Source organism: Sinocyclocheilus anshuiensis, unplaced genomic scaffold (assembly GCF_001515605.1).
Source record: "Sinocyclocheilus anshuiensis isolate Anshui unplaced genomic scaffold, SAMN03320099.WGS_v1.1 scaffold465, whole genome shotgun sequence".
In the NCBI taxonomy this organism is placed as follows: domain Eukaryota; kingdom Metazoa; phylum Chordata; class Actinopteri; order Cypriniformes; family Cyprinidae; genus Sinocyclocheilus; species Sinocyclocheilus anshuiensis.
The window spans coordinates 955,435-973,418 of NW_015539898.1; the positions used below are offsets into that span (position 1 = coordinate 955,435).

At 35.1% G+C, this 17,984-nt stretch overlaps 1 protein-coding gene and 1 pseudogene across 1 annotated transcript; both read right to left on the reverse strand.

The window, feature by feature from the left end:
* Positions 1 to 2,215: 2,215 nt before the first annotated feature.
* LOC107685966 (MAP kinase-activated protein kinase 2-like) lies at positions 2,216 to 15,517 on the reverse strand. The gene is made up of 9 exons (XM_016482742.1): positions 14,769 to 15,517; positions 6,419 to 6,558; positions 4,992 to 5,056; positions 4,249 to 4,328; positions 3,991 to 4,117; positions 3,741 to 3,816; positions 3,498 to 3,622; positions 2,683 to 2,768; positions 2,216 to 2,596 (listed from the first exon to the last, which is right to left on the reverse strand). The coding sequence occupies exons 1-9, from the start codon at positions 15,063 to 15,065 to the stop codon at positions 2,489 to 2,491; spliced, it is 1,104 nt and encodes a 367-aa protein (XP_016338228.1). The 5' UTR covers positions 15,066 to 15,517; the 3' UTR covers positions 2,216 to 2,488.
* A 721-nt stretch (positions 15,518 to 16,238) lies between these two features.
* LOC107685999 (dynein heavy chain 1, axonemal-like) overlaps positions 16,239 to 17,984 on the reverse strand; it is a 35,572-nt pseudogene continuing 33,826 nt past the window's right edge.

Genomic DNA, 17,984 nt, shown 5'->3' on the forward strand with positions numbered 1-17,984 from the left:
TAATAGTTTATGATTGTGATTGCAGTAACTTGTTAACTGTCATCATTCAAAAAACCAAACAATTTCAAAATACCATTTCAAAACAGTTTTGACTGTAATAGTTTTCAACCACAGACTCGGCACAGGCACTTGTTCCTTAAACATCAGTTGGCGGAAACTAGGGGAAAGGTCATTGTTAAGTGGTCATCTAAATATGTTCACTAGAAAGTGGCCGGCTATCAGCCAGACTAATACTGGCTTTGCACCAAAACGCTGTGTTATTTATAAACCGCATGCAGTGCCTGACCACAAAGAAAGCAGAGCATTTAGCACAGGCTGCTTTCAGGTGAAGCGTTTTCTGTCAGTTTTCTGCAGTGAAACATTTTTGAAAAGTTATAACGGGAAAACATTCCTTCACAGAATCTACTCAGCTTTGTAGTAATAATCGTCACAAAAAGTGTAAGTACCTGTGGGAAATCCTAGTATTTCATAATAATAATAATAGGCTGAATGGGTAATTATATCTGGCTAATGCAAATTCTGGCAACCAAAATATTAAACAGCTGAATGTTTGAGATGGTGGAAGGAGAGATCTAGTATGTGGATGTCAGCTTCTCTAGAACTGACTGGTCCACTAAGGAATGACGCCTGTAGAAAATTTCTCTACCAGGTCAAGTCTTTAGTTATGCAGATGTTGATAATAAGTTCAGGTTCAGGAAGTGACTCACTGCATCAAAAAGCACCACATCTTGCAACACAAGGAATATTGTGAAACACTTCTAATACAGTCATACAATTCCTCTGGAAATGCATTTAGAATTTTTATTTGCAGTAAAAAGGGCCAATAACAAAAGCCCAAAACAACATCAAATTAAAGGAACAGTTCACCAAAAAATGAAACATTTCTAAAAATGTACTCACACCCTCAAGCCATCCAAGATGTAGATCAGTTTAAAAACATGGATTTGTTTCTTACAGAAGCTTTTCACTTCAAAAGACATTAATTGATAGACTGGAGTGGATTATTGTGATGTTTTTATCAGCTGGTTGGACTCTAATTCTGACGGCACCCATTCACTGCAGAGGATCCATTGGTGAGCAAGTGTAATGCTGACTTTCTCCAAATCTGTTCTGATGAAGAAACAAACTTATCTTGAATGGCCTGAGGGTGAGTACATTTTCAGCACATTTTTTTGTGTGAACTATTCCTTTAAGTCTCTGGAGTGACCTGCATGATCAGAGTGTATATATTTATTAATTTTTTTTACTTTTATTATCAATATCAGCATTATTATTATTAATAAAATATATAAAATATTTATATGTATGCAATTACAAATAATCACTAATAATAATAATAATGATGATTTATTTAAATGGCTGCATTTTTTAATTCTATATATTTAAATAGCATAACATAAATGTTATATATTATTATTATTATTGTGTGTTTGTGTGTACAATTTAAACATATTCATAATCATCATTAATAATAATAATAATAGTGATTTATTTAAATAGCATAGATACATATATAGCTTTTTTGTGATAGTTGTTCATGAGTCTCTGTTGTTATTGACTGTAATTAATTGGGCATCTGAATAAAAAAATTAAGTGCTTTACTATTTTATCTGCCTTTCTTGTAAAACAATAAATTTGAAAATTCATGGATAACAACAATAATCATGGATAACAACAATTTAGCATTAGAAACACTACTGTGACTAAAGAGCTTACACATACTGGTGGATTAACCATTACAGAAACATGATTTTGGTCATCACCAATACTGTTTTGTAAGCTGTGGCACAAACCTTACATTGGGTAGTGGTGGTCTAATAAGTTTGTTAAGCACTGTATATATACTGTGGCAATAAAGTTACTTTGATAGGATTTTAAAGCAGCTTTTTAAAGTCTTCTTCACTGCTGGTGGTAGAAACAAGGACTTCCTCTGTGTACATGTGCATTCCCTCCAATTATTCAAAATCTTCTTGTTTATCAACAAAATTGTCTCCTGTTCTTGCCTCTTCCCTTGATCCATGCATCTTCTGTTCTTCTTTGGAGAGCCCATCTATTTCCGTATGCTTCCACTCTTGCTCTTGACTCCTTTTATCTGATCATTGATTTGTCTATTCTTCATCCCCAGTCCCTCATTGGCTACTGCATCCACTTCCTCCACTCTTAGAAACATGATTTTGGTCATCACCAATACTGTTTTGTAAGCTGTGGCACAAACCTTACATTGGGTAGTGGTGGTCTAATAAGTTTGTTAAGCACTGTATATATACTGTGGCAATAAAGTTACTTTGATAAAAATGAACTGAGTTGAGTTGTTTTTATTCTGTTGTGTGGCTCCCTCTTGAGGATACAGATGGTATTCCAGAAAATAATGCCCTCACAGAGTGTTACCATTCTTCAGCGTCAGGTATTACATAAAAATAACAAAACAGAATGAAAAAGACACTTCAATGATATTTGGATATTATTCTAAACAGGTAGTGTAATTCTTTCAATGGGCAGTGCATCCTGCGCTCACCTTGACCTCGTCCCACATCTCGCTGTCTTCTGTCAGCACTCGTGTGGTGTGGAGAGGCGTTTGGGGAACCACCATGGATTGCTAAAAGAAACATTTCAGTGTTGGATCCTTGTATATGCAGAGCAAATATATCCAAAGAAACACATACAATCAGCTGAAATACTCACATTGATCCAGGGGTGGTTCATGAATTGTTCAATGGTCATTCTTTCATTAGGGTCGGTCTTTAATAGCTGGTGAATCAACTGTTTGGCTGGAGGAGAAGAATATTATATATCCGTAAGGGGAACATGACTGTTTAGGTCCCCATAATCTAGATCAGTGTTTTAGGCTACTTGAGCATTACAGACACGGCTGTAGGGGTACAAAAATAGGTTGGGAAATACTGGATCAAACACCAGTGTGAACAGAACTGAGAACCAGAGTGAATTTACAAACACAGTCAGAATATCTGAGGCATTTATTCATATTTGCAACATACTGCAAACACAGTCTTTACCAATCTGTATGTTCTGTTCCATAAAATACAATTTTGGATTGTTCTCTTGTGCCATCACAAGTACACATAGGACAACGCTGCTGACTAGCATTTAATAATGTAAGTATGAAAATTAAGCAGAATGTATTATTAGACATAATTAATTATTAAACCCCAGGGAAAAAAAACTACTTGCGATAATAATTATTATTATATTACTCAATATTCAATATATATTTGTAATTGTATGAATATGTTTCTAATGCTCAATAAATTAAATACAATAAAATAACTGAAAAAGGCAATAAAAAAAAAGTAGAATAAATATGCAAAAACAATACTGAAAACTATAATTATATATAACCATGCATGTTATATATTACATCCATGATTACATGTAGTCATGAAGATGGCAATAAAAACAAAAGCGATACTGCCCTCTGGTGGTGAACAGGCAACATGAAGTTTGACTGGGTGCAAAATAAGACATAAAATGCATCTCACCCTCCTCAGACACTTCAGCCCACTCTGGGTTGGGAAACTCGTACTGGCCCATGCGAATACGCCGCTTCATTCCCGGTGAAATGGCCTGTCCTGTGTTGGAGTAGAACGGTGGGAATCCACACAACCTTCATGCAACATAAAGAGGAACAAAGCAGTTTCAGCTAGTTTAGACATTTAAAATTATGTACACCACAGCTTTAATTTACCACTTAAGGTAGCACCAGACAGAGTCGTTATACTCACAGGATGTACATGATCACGCCCAGAGACCACATATCACATGATTTGTCGTATTTCTCAGGGCCTAAAACCTCTGGTGCTGGAGACACATATATATATATATATTAAAAAAAAACACACATTAGTTTGCATTAGTACACCAAGTGTTATTCTGTTTACACTACATATACAAACAAAACTCAGTCTTAGTCTCTGTTTAAAGAGAGGTAAAGAATGTACCTCTCATGATAAGAGTGGCATTCATCTCACTGACCTACATAATACGGCGTATAGCAGGGCGTCTGTAATAGGTTATGCAGTGAAGTCTCTTTAGCAAAGCCAAAGTCTGTTAGTTTGAGAACTCCAGTGTCTTCTTTATTAGTGTAGAGCAGGTTCTCTGGCTGAGGAGGGTATAGAGATGCTCAAAATATTGTCAACAATGACACAAAGATCCCATTTTCCTGAATATCTGACTTGAATATAATGTTATTCTTATTCTTACAGGTGGTAGTACTTGTAACGATCATGTTACCTTGATGTCTCTGTGTGCAATGTTCATGTTGTGCAGATACTGGATGGCTGTGCCGATGTCTCTCATGATCTCAGATGCCTCTGCAGGCACAGAACAGAGGGAATACAGTGTGACTGCTGCCTCTGATGTCATTTCATGATTATAAGTGTAAGAGAAGAATGAACTTCAATAATCTCTACTATTCAGTTCCCGTCTTAAAATATCAGCCAAGTTTACAATTCAGTGGCTTCTTCAAAAAATGACTGACTACTTAACTAACTTACTAACTAACTAACTGAAATCGAATCATAATCAAAATCATAATCATAACTCTACTAACTAATCAACCAACGGAACTTGGGAAATAACTTCATCATAACCATATTTATAGTTACTAAACTTACTAAACAACTGAAAGTATATAGGGGAATTAATATATTTATTGCTAACTAATAAACTATTCAACTAAATTGATATTGCATGGGGAAATAACTAACTAAACAAGCAATATATTCATATTATAGTTGTTTATATATACTGTATATATATACAGTGGGTACGGAAAGTATTCAGAGAGAGAGAGAGAGAGAGACCAACTAAATAACTCTTAAACCTCATTATGACCATGTAAAATTGGTGGCAGTAGAAAGAGTTTAGGTTGTTCTAAATGTGTGTGTGTGTGTGTGTGTGTTTGTGGCAACATACATCTATATTTGCATTGTACATTTCCTGTGTTATGAAACACAGTGGCACAGATAACCCACCTCGCTCAGTGAAGGCTTGGTCTCCTCTGGCCTGAATTCTGCTGAAGAGCTCTCCCCCCTCCATACTGACACAACACACACACACACACACATTTTCTAATTATACGGCTTAATGCACAAATACACAATCACAATAAGCTGAGTTTCTTTCCCAGCTGAGCATGTGAAAACAACAACTTGGCTTTATGGTTATAAAAATGATGTGAATCATATTATTGCCAAAATGTGCAAAAGCAAGAGGCATATAGGAAATGAGTTTGTCTCTGTGAATGATGGACAATGACAGTCCCTCTCTGCTCCTCTGAGTGCTGCTCTCACTGCTCAACCACCTCAGATAAAGCACATCACAGCCACTTAATACAACACTCAAAGCCACTGTTTGATTAAACAGCATGAGATCAAAATCAAAATTTTGTGGTTTTTAGTAGTAGTAGTAGTAGTAAATATTTATTTGTCCCTTCACAGGGCAATTCATACAGCATCAACCTCACAAACAGACAAAAGTTTATAAGACATCGTGACAAAACTGCTAGAATGAATGAACGACCACAACAACAAAAAACAAACAAAAACCCGGGCATTAACAGTGCACCATTTGTCATATACTAAAATAATGTTAAAATTCATAGTACACTTTTTTAGTCCATGTCTATTAGCTTTGAGGTTGTCTGTGTGAAAGCTTGCAGAATTCACTTGTTGCTTTAAGAATTTACAGGCTGTCTTTTCTGGAAAATGAATGACTCATGTTGGACTGCACCAATTTCAGTCTAAGAAAAAGTTATCTAGAATGAGAATGTCCCATCCCCTAAATCTACTGGCTATTTAACAAATAGGGATAAGCCATTTAATATGTCCAAATAAGAAAAACATCAGCACATTTTTATGACACTTTTAAAGTCTTGTGTATGCTGTTACTGAAACAATGCAGTCCAAACAAACGAGAATAAAATTTAAAAAAATCATTGAGATATTACCAGTGAAAAAGAGAACTGAAACCATTGTTCATTCAGAACAAGACTGAGACACAAGATCACATGATATCACTGGCTGCAAAAATACAGGAAAAAAACCCACAGCAATATGTTGTTTTTCCTGTTGTGTCTTTATAAAAAAGAAATGTCACTAGTCAAGGACGTTGACTAAAGAGCTGTACCATTTTTGGCATGGGAAGTTATTTTTATGATGGGAAATTATGTTTTACCACTGACAGGACTCACCATTCCATAATTATGATTTGACACTTTTTCCCACGATACATCACATGATATCACTGGCTGCAAAAATACAGGAAAAAACAACATATTGCTGTGTCTTTATAAAAAAGAAATGTCACTAGTCAAGGACGTTGACTAAAGAGCTGTACCATTTTTGGCATGGGAAGTTATTTTTATGATGGGAAATTATGTTTTACCACTGACAGGACTCACCATTCCATAATTATGATTTGACACTTTTTCCCACGATACATGTTTTCATAGAGGCTGAGGATCCGAACTATATGTGGCCCTCCAGATACTCGCCAGTGCAGTTCCACTTCTCTTTGGGCTTTGGGACACTCGTACAGAATCTAAAGAAATTAGAAAAAAAAGATGCACACTGTCAGTCTTTCATATTTTAGAAAAATGGATACACTACTGTTCAAAAGTTTGGGTCAGTATGATTTTTTTAATGAAATCAATACTTTTATTCAGAAAGGATGCATTAAACTAATCTAAAGACATTTATAATATTGCAAAAGATATATATTTCAAATAAAAGCTGTTTTGAACTTTATATTAATCAAAGAATACATTTTAATTAAAATTAAATACCAAAATAAATGTTAAAATTAAATACAAAAAATAACGTAATATATTATACTATATTTTTGTTTACTGTGTGGAGACGTGCTGATATCGCGTTTGGTCTCGTTCTGTATCGCGTATCTTGTCAGTGTCTGCGCTTGCTTGGCCATTTGTTGTGAAAAAATAAGGAAAGTGTGTCCAGCTGAATTAATTTAGTATTTTGTTAGACGGGTATAAAAAAGCTTAGTTTACCGCGGCAGCCGTCGCGTGACGGCCTCCTCATGTGAAGACCGAAGAGTGTAAAGACCATCAACTCTACCGTGCGACTCCACCGGGCAGGGACACCGGCAAAGGATAAGTATCGCTTTTTATTTCTCCTCTTTCCTATTACTTTTTTCACTTCTGTTTCAGTTTTTATAACCATTTCTTACTATGTGTAAGTAAGTTGTTGTTTTTTAGCATGTGTGTTTGGCAGTGTTATTTTTTAGGATTACTGATAAACTACTGTCATTTGATTTATATTATTTGTATTTGTAATTAAATAAATCAATATCAAATATATATAAATATTGAATTTTAAACAGAACATTTAAAAAAAAAATTGGTTCACATCTATGGCCTTTTCATCTGTGGTAATTGACAGCATTGTTTTGAACCTGGAACATTCCTTGCTGCCCATTAAACAAGAACAGTTACGCAAAGAAAAGAACATTTCTATTCATATTATGCAATTTACCACACAGAGTCAGTACAGAAAGTAATTAATTGTTTTCATTGTGTACTCGTCCTTTCTTTCCCCCTAAGTGGGACGTCAAACACATGGCGTGCACTCACTGCACTGGAACAGTTTGAGACCTTGACATTGCACATGCATCCCATCAGAGTGTATTTTTGGGGCCTGAAACCTTCCACTGCAGTAACACCCAGTGTAACCTCTTGGTTAAGAGCCTTTTAGTGTTTTGTGTCCCTTTTAGGCAACATGATGTATATGATCAATTGATACTGACTGTAGTAGTTTCATAAATAGTTTACTGATGTCACTAGGTATTTACAAAACCAAGATAGGTTATAATCACACAGGAAGTCTTAAAGGAACAGTTCACCCAAAAATGAACAGATTTGGATCCTCTGCAATGCCGTCAGAATAAGAGTTCAAACAGCAGATAAAAACGAGTAATCCACATGACTCCAGTCTATCAATTAATGTCTTGTGAAGTGAGAAGCTGTGGATTTGTAATAAACACATTCATCATTTAACCATTTTAACTTTAATGCAAGTCTATAATATGACTTTTTAACTTTAATACGAGTCTGTTTGAACTTTCATTCTGACGGCACCCATTCACTACAGACGATCCATTGGTGAACAATTGATGTAATCCTAAACTTCTCAAAATCTGTTCAAACTCATCTAGATCTTGGATCACCCAAGGGTGAGTACATTTTCAGTAGATTTTCATTTTTGGGTGAACTATTCATTTAAAGTAGTGGGGGGAACCCAAAAAGAGAAAATACTGTCACCATTTACACACCCACACATTGTTCCAAACATGTATGACTTTATGTCTTTCTTCTGCGGATCATGAACGAAGATATTCTGAAGAATATTTCAAAAGTCATTGTCCACTAAATCAAAAAGTCAGTCATTGACTTTCACTGAAGGGTGGAAAAAACTGAGACAATTCTAAAATATCTTTTGTGTTTATTACTCTTGGTGTTAATTCTGTCAAATTATAAAACTATTTTTGACTTGAATAGAACCAGTTAAGGCAGATGTCACCACATAAAACGAATTACTAGCAAACAAACGTGCTATTTCCATTTACACACTTTAAAAAGGTTTAGCAATTGTTTACATGCAAGCAAACAGAAACGGGGTTCTGGTTTTAATTTCTATCAATTAAAGCCCAAAAGCTGTTTGAACCACTTGCAGTCACTGATTCAGAGATACAGGAACCACCTACAAAAAACTGCTGTAGAATCACAGTGAAACAGACGTCAGGAAAATCCTTTTACAACAATAATAGACGTTGTGGTTGGAAGAAAACCACGAGAGTATCAGATAATACACATACACAATAAATCACATGTGCATTGGTTTTGCTGCATAAGCTTTATGGGTAATCATGTTAAAGGATTAATTTCTAAGGAGCGACAGCATCTACTATTATGAATGCGAGCACTGTCTGGCGCTAACAAACATGTAAACTTACAAAGAACACATAGTGGTGTTTTCTAAGAAAAGTATTACTGTTATTGTTCACATACTTATTAAGGTTAAGCATTAAACTAAACTGCATAGAAACAACTTGGCATCCACTCAGAACATCCTAAAAAATACGGAGAAATATTATTACAATTTAAAATAACTATTTTCTATTTTAATATATTTTAAAATGCAATTTATTCCTGTGATGCAAAGCTGAATTTTCAGCATCATTACTCCAGTCTTCAGTGTCACATGAACCTTCAGAAATCATGATATGATGCTCAATAAACATTTCTGATTATTATCAGTTGTGATTCTTAATATTTTATATTAATATTTTTTGTGAAAACCATGATTGATGAATAGAAAGTATTTAGAATAGAATGTATTTACTATCACTTTTGATAAATTTAATGCATCCATGCTAAATAAAGTATTAATTTTTTTCGTAGAAAATAAATCATATTGACCCCTAATTTTTGGATGGTAGAGAACATAGCAACGCCCTGGCAACCACTCAGAAAACCCTAGCATTGTGGCAGAAGGTTTTGCACAAACAAGCCCCCTTCACGTTTTCTTTGAAAAATGTAAAAATATACAGTAGTTTACTCATGAGAGAAAGCAGATGTGTGACCATGTGCTTACAAATGAGTCAGATCTATTTAGTTCCACGACAAATTACAATGGTCTCAATTAAGGCCAGTACACTAATGCATAATTGCATTTGCCATGAAATCAATCAGTTTGCTGAATTCACAGAAACATAAAAAGACAATAGAAGCAACAGATATTTCATCAGCACTTCTGCAGGGATTGATTGCAGAATGCATGATGGCTATATTGACTGTTTCAAGCTTTATGACTAGCCTGGATTTAAAGGGTTTACCCTCAAGGCATCCTAGGTGTATATGACTTTCTTCTTTCAGACGAATCCAGTCGGAGTTATATTAGGGCTGGACAATAATTCAATATCAATATGTATCGCGATATAATTTTTTTCAATAACGGTGATATGATTTTTAAACACATTTCCGATATTTCGATATACATTACCAGTTTCCCATGCATTGATTTATTTGATCGTGATATCAATTTTGGCCATATCGTCCAGCCCTAAGTTATATTAAAAATGGTCTTTGACCTTTCAAGCTGTTTAATGGCAGTCAGCGGGGGTTGCAGTGCATCAGTCCAAAAGAAGTGAAATAAAAAGCACCCATCCATAATAAAAAGTCTCACATGGCTACTCCTGTAGCGAATCGATGCATTTTTGTAAGAAAAATAACCATATTTAATAAACGTAAGAATAAATTTAATCTAGCTTGCACTCACTGTTGTACACGGAAGCAGCTCCAGGTGGATGACGTAGGACGTCAGCGTTGCGCATGCGCCGCTCAGAAGTGATGAACGCGGAAGCGCAGGGGAGAGATCAAAAGCGATGAAAAGAGATCATCGCTTTTTATTTCACTTCTTTTGGACTGATGCATGCAACACCCGCTGACTGACATTAAACAGCTTGGAAGATCAAAGACAATTTTTTATATAGCTCCGACTGGATTCGTCTGAAAGAAGAAAGTCAAATACACCTAGGAAGCCTTGAGGGTGAGTTATTTATGGGCTAATTGTAATTTTTGGGTGAACTAACCCTTAGACTCAGCAGTAAAATTAACTGTGAGACAAATCTATAAACTTCCGACTAGAATCTGTTTAGTAAATAACAAGATTTATTCTTTTTTTGTGAGTCATTAATTTGAATGAGATGGATGCATGATGTTTACAGATACCAGCTAATGACACATGCTGTATATATTTATTAGCTTATTTATACTTTGAAATGACTTTTGATTGTGTAGCTTACTGTAGTCAGATTGATGCATTCAATATTTTTAGTAAAATAAAATCAATTAATTTTTTTTTTTACAGTTAGTATGTATATTTAGAATAGTACTGAACGTAACCAAAAGGTTTCTGTGACCACAGTTTCCTTAAAAAACAGAGTGGGGAATTACATTTTCTAGGAACCACTATATTTCAGTTTCAGCCCAGAAACGTGTGGGGGTTTTGCATTCTGGTCTGTTTTGTCATTTGAAGCAGCTCAACTTGATTTATTGGAGGTCAGCGTAATCATAACCATCTCACACTTGGTTCTTGGTCAAACAGAGACACGCATGAGTGTTTATATTACTTTGTGTTTGTCCAAGTCACGTCTTATGATAACACATGAAACATGACACTCTGATCTGTCTAAAATAAGACTCTTGTAAAAGACACCACAGTATTACACAGCATTCTGCCCTTAGCTGCTTTATAAAAACTATTCTTATCTCATGTAATCTTATACTCTTTATTGGGTCTGTTGTAAAAAAAAATCACTGAATACTAATGGGATAGAGTTTGAGTTTAATTCATAGCCCAGATTTTCATACGCAAACTGCCACAGCATAAAACTGACCCTCCTAAAAAATGAACTTCTACAGACAAGTTAGCAGCTCTTGCAAATTCGTCATACAGCTCTGTCACACTCTGCCTTCTCTGTTTCTCCCTTAGGGGGAAGCAAATTTCATCCCCCTTGCTTAGAAAACATCAAGCGCCTTCCAGATGAACCTTGCGGCACACTCAGAAATATGCCAGGATTGAACAAAGGCTCAATCCTGAACAATATCTGGATCCTGAATGTAGAATCTGTGCGGAAAGATGAACTCAAACACTGAACAGTGAGAGTGGCAGCGCCAGGGCTGTAATATGAACCAGTCGAGCATACATTATAGCTGACAGCACAATGGGAACGGTGAAAGGCCTTTGAACAGAGCTCACACATCTTTCATTGCCATTTTACCACCATGTTGCTTCATCAAATTATAATAAATACTGTTAAACGTGAAACAAGGTTCTGATTTTGTCTTATTCACAGAATTCGTTACAAAAACATAACTGTCCTAAAAATGATATAATTATAATAATTATTTATATATATATATTTTAAAATAATTAATATAATATTTATATAGACAGAATTCTGAACATACGGAATTGTTCTAGAAAATCTGCATTTTAATTATAAACATATTTAAAATGAAACAAAATTAAGAAATTTATATTTTGTTCATTTTCAAAAACGCTATATATCATATAGAAAATTCTGTCCTATAACTGTCGTAAAAATTCAGCATTTTAATTAATATACATTTTTACATTATATAAATGATTATTTACTCTATGCTATTTAATTACTTCAAGAACAGAGGTTAAATTATTATTATTTATTTTTTTTTTTTGGGCTGTCCTGGGAAGAAATTGACCTTTTAAGTTAGGATTGTTTCCTCTTCTTAATGTTAATTTCAAATGTTGTAGACCAGCACACCACAAACTAAACTCAATCAAGGGATCAAGAACCCCTACTGCACTGGACTATATATGCAGGGTACAGACTTTGCAAGACAGAGACCCAATGGCAGCGTAATAAATAAATCTCAGGGGTTCAGTCAGGCTGTAAGATATCTTTTCCTTGTTGGCAACTGTTCAAATCCAATATGTGAAATCAAGAGTGAATTAAATGAGTTAGATTTAAAGGATGGCTTCTATCCAGCTAAACAGAGTGGATTAAACAGCACCTATATGCTCACATTCATTACAGTTAGCTGTCAACATACTACTTAATTAAAAGGCTTGCCAAGATGGACAGCTCTGCCCTATGCCTATTTACTCTGTGATTAAAAAGCAGAGAGGATATTGAGCAATAAATTACTCCTGAATGACTCGGGTCAATTGGATTTTTATTGTGTCCCAGCACAATGAGTTTCATTTAGGATAGCACAACTCTCAACACAATAAATATCAAAAGAACCTTATTTATTTTTGCCTGTGCCATTTTCATAATAATAAGCAATGCCTCTACCACTCTCAAGAGATATTTGGGATGGTATGTCAATTGAGAGTAAGTGAGTCTCTGCATATTGACTTTGTGTGATATTCAAATCCTGACATTAACCATTACGAAAGACACTGAATGCATATCTTAGGTCAGCTGCTGTTTAAACCTAGTTAGACATCTTCCACTAAGTTGTAAAACAGAGAGAACAGGTGCAGTCCAGACTTGCCAAATATCAGATGGCCTGAAAAACTACAGGTGGGCACTGGGCAGGAAAGTTTATAAGCTCTAATTGTTTCACAACATAAAAAAAAATAATAAAAAATTAACAAGATTAGATGTATCATTCCGCGAATCTTTGGTACACTTTGCATCTCTAAGTTCTTCCTACACCTACAGTGCCCTATTGTAATTTTAATAATGGATTAGACTAGGCAAATTTCCCAAAAAATATTTAAATAAACACTCATTTATTCATCTTTATTTGGATATATTAGTTGAAATATTTAGATTTAAAATAAACATGATATTTAATAAGTTGAATCAGTGAAACTTAATATGAATAAATAAATAAATGTAATATAATAAATAGTAAATTAATATAAATTAATTAATTCATTCATTCATTAATAAAACAATAGAAATTAATACATAAATACAATTATACTCCTTATGCCTCCTTTTTTATCCTTATGTGCATATTGAGTTCTTCTGATCCAGCTGGATTATACTGGACAGTAAATCCCTGTCCACGATGGCACTTGGGTGACATATTTCCATTGCTCTGCCTGAGTGCTGTGTGTCACACCTCATCTCCTTAAAGAGCCAAGTCAGATTTGGCAACCCTTTAACTAGTGGCCCTCCAGTTTCCAGGAACCTCAGCACTGATTGTAACTCCGGCAAGTGACCCTTTACATGAGGTACGGTGCCATGACACACGCAAAAACTTAGAGACACTTACTGTTTTCTGATACATCAGATTCAAAAACTCATCGTGAATACATAATGAAATACTTGGTTAATGAGGCAAAACTCCTATAGCTCGAGCAACACCTACAGCAAATTAAAGTTCATTAGAAAATGTGGTTGCACATTTTACAGTATGTGCACTTATCTGTACTTAGAGTGCACTTACCAGTACTGGATAATATAAGGTAACATGGGTTAGAGTTCGGTTTGGGGGTAGGTCCAGGTTAGTTATTACCCAGTTATTGTAATTACTATAACAAGTACGTATACATGCAGAACAGGACTGTAAAATAAAGTGCTACCGAAAATTTTACTTTATTTGAAACTGTTTTTCAAAGCTGTCATATTTGACATGGACTCTATATAACTGTCATCTAACAAAATTCTTCTTTGCAGGGTTCTCAAACCTTTCGACCAATGTGATTTTCTCTGAATTTTTCAGTCATTCATGAGTCATGACCAATGAAAAACACTTTCATAGCCAATAAAATTTAGAGCTGATAAAAAGCTATATTCACATTTTCAAGTCCTTTTGGGACTTTTAAAAGTTATTTTCACAATTCACAATTTTAAGATTCCCTGCTATTTTAAAAACCTTGTCAAAAAGGTATGATACAATTTTCTAGATTTTATATTAAGATACTACATTAAATATTTATGAAATATTTAAAAATGTCACTTTCAGAGAATTGAACATCTAAAAGCTGACTGAATGGAAATGGAAATGGAAATGGGGGGGGGGGGGGGGGGATAAGTTAATGTCCATGATATTTGTTAACTACCCGTTGTGCTTAATATTTTGAGGCTTAAGGACTGCTTTTGAAACAAAACCACAATTATTGGATCAGGTTAACAGGGTTGATTATGTCAACTTGCCGACAAACATGTCTATCATACAAGTTTATTCAACTCTCCCATTATATTCCCATTACAACGTGTGTGTGATTTACCTTCAGCGCGCACTTTTGTCCGGTTTTCTTGTTATAGCACTCCACAACTTTGCCGTTAACACCCAGACCCAACACATGACTTGACATTTTGTAGTCATCAGTCACAGCATGGCGCTTGATTTCTAGTTTGGGATAGACGGGCAGGGGGAACTGAGTGGAGTCAGTGTCTGTGGACTCATTCTCTGGGTGAGACGCGGCGCTCTCGCTCGCTTCTGGCTTCTCGCTTTGCGCTTCGGGCTTTGGCTTTGGCTCGGACGCGTCCGCGTTGTCCGTTTGAGACTTGCCATTCTGGAGCATCTTTCAGTGCAGATGAGATTAAGCTATCAGACACTCAACGTGGCTTAAGATGGTCCTTTAAAATCCACAGATAAACTATCCGCGCGGGTCCCGCTGTCACTGAGTGACGCTGTTCCGAAAATACACTGCTGATGAATTCCTGTGATGGCTGACGGTCACAGAATTACAGCACATTTACCAGCATTAGGCCACTTATATTCAGATACATATAAGCAAAATGCCGGTTTCAACATCACCAGGAAGATTCATTTATAAAGTTTAACAAAAAAAAAAAAACAAAAAAAAAAAAAAAAACACATTAAGTTATGAGAATGAATTCCAAAAAAGTGTTATCTAATAATAAAAGTCATATTCACGTTCAGTAGGAAAGGTCCATATTAAAAGTGTCAGAAATGAAAAAGAAAGTGTCTTGTCCTGCTGCACGGAGTTCCCGTCATTGACTGTAATGCCGCTGTGTGCGGGCGCGTTCACATGCGGTCAGTGTCTGTTGCGGAAGCGCGAGCTTCTAAACCGCTACTCTCTTAAAGGAGCCGCGCACATTTATTGTGGCAGCACTTGATCGAGATGACCTAAAGCCACTATTCCCGTTAGACATTAGATTGAGTCACCTAGTTTGAATAAACTGATAGTTTAAGCCTGCATTAATCAGAATTTTAGGTCATGTAAACACCAAAAAATAAATAATAAATTAAAAAATAATTATATATATATATATATATTTTTTATTTATTTTTTTTTTTTTTTTATTTATGTCTGTCTAATGTTTACTGCAATGTTGTTATTGTTTTTATAACTAAAACAATTAAGATTGTTTTCATTAATTAAAAAATGTGACATAAAACAAAATATACATAAGAAATATACATATGAAAATTTAACTTAAATTTAAGTGAAAATGAGAGATGTTGCCTTTACAACTAAATAAAAATGAAATAAAAATAAATAAAAGCTAAATAGAAATATTAAAAAAACTAAAACTAAAGATGATGACAAAAAGCAAATAAAATTGCTGAAACTTGAATTAAAATAAAAATGAAAACTGAAAATATAAATTCAAATTCAATTTATTCAAAATATGAATAAATACTATGATATACTATCCTTGTGACATACTAAAATATTAACAAATACTATGCTATATATATTGCATGACATCATCATTTGTGGGTGTTTGAGTCCAATTCATGGTCCCAAGATTTAGTACAGCACTACATCCATGCATAAGACTGTTACACAAAATAAATAAATAAAACTTAACTGACAGTGTTTACAGTGTAACAGTTTTTTTGTCATTCTATATTTTTCTCATGTTGCTTGAAGCTTTTATTTATGTATGAATAAGGATTTGTGTATAAGTCTAGTAGTCAAGAGCACAAATCAGTGCCACACCCTGTTTGATCCAGTGCCCTTGGGTACGATCTGTGGGCAGCTCAACTGCAATTACGTAGTTGGTTGAGTGCCCGGTGGTCGAGAGAGTTCCTGTGGAAGAAAAACAAATAATGTGTTAAATGTGGTAAATCACAAACCAAATTTTCACATAAATCACATGACTCCACAGGATGTACAGTAATGAAACATTAACAAAAGACTGTGGCAAGTTTCACAAACAATACTATTCAAATTGCTCACCAGTACGGGTAAGAGTTTTCTAGATAGGACACACGTAGATTCCAGATTGAGGGGGTTTGCGGTTGGGAACGGGTACCATCCAGATAACAGCCATCTCTTTGTAGAGCTCTTTGGGATGGGATTCAGCAAGCTGGCCTGTCTCTGGATCCCAGCGAGCCCCTTCAAGATACAGACCGTGGATGAAGCAGCCGATGTCAGGCCTCTCAGTCAGCTCTGCTACCGCTTCCTTCATCACCTAAAAGAGGGTTCAAACAGAGGAAATCAAAGAAAACCACTAACCACTTCAAGACACATGGTTCCTAAAAAAAAAATACACATTGTGCTGTTTAGATCAAGCAACAGAACGTCCTATTCCAGTGTTTGACCTTATCAGGTATACCATACTTCTCTTAATGGTCTATCAAATATCAAGCTTGCTTTGAGAGCTTAATATGGAAACATAGTTGAGGCTTCAAACTGCATTACATAGAGTTTAATGCAAGAAACCCTTGCTGCTGAAAACAAATTATGCACCTTAAAGTCAAAAGCAATGAGGTCAATGGAGACCGAAGAGCTACGGGCAAAGTTCTGCAGGGTTCCTGTGAGGAAGGCCTGGGGGAAGAAGCACCCACTGATCCAGAATACAGCAGGAATGCCATCTGAGATCCAGTTCTGCAAAAAGCTTATGCGCTGGACCAGATCTGACACCCAGGAAGCCAATGGCTTAAGAGACGGATATGCCTGGGAAAATAATAAAAGAAGAATATTATGCTACCTGTGTAAAATATTTCAAATAAGTTTGCATAGTCACGACATTGCAACAAAAACACTCATTCCACAAATTCAGTGCATGTCTTGCATGGTTAACATTTGGGAGATTCTTGCCTTGGCCTTCCATAGTTCTGGAACAGCGCTGATGAACAGACTGTTAGACATCAGCTCCAGTTCAGATGACATCACCACCAAACCCTTCAAAGCCTTCACCAGATCACTGAGACTACGGGAAATCACTGATAACAACTTATTATATCTGTGAGAATGATAGAGAGGCACATTTTTAGAGTGTTTAGAGACAAATGAATTATAGTATACTTGTTTTTTGTTTGTTTGTTTTTTTATACACTACTGTTCAAAAATTTGGGGTCAATAGGATTTTTTTAATGTTTTTGAAAGAACAGTAATCGTAATATTGTTAAATATTATTACAATTTAAAATAACTTTTCTATTCAAATATATATTTTAAAGGGGTCATATGATGTTGCTAAAAAGAACATTATTTTGTGTATTTGGTGTAATGAAATGTGTTTATA

Excerpts from the sequence above, each read along its gene's own strand:
- LOC107685966 (XM_016482742.1), bottom strand. The coding sequence starts at position 15,065 with ATGCTCCAGAATGGCAAGTCTCAAACGGACAACGCGGACGCGTCCGAG. Across the intron at positions 4,118-4,248 it reads TTGCACACAGAGACATCAAG|CCAGAGAACCTGCTCTACAC; the intron begins GTAACATGATCG and ends TACCCTCCTCAG. Across the intron at positions 2,597-2,682 it reads TGAACCACCCCTGGATCAAT|CAATCCATGGTGGTTCCCCA; the intron begins GTGAGTATTTCA and ends TGTTTCTTTTAG.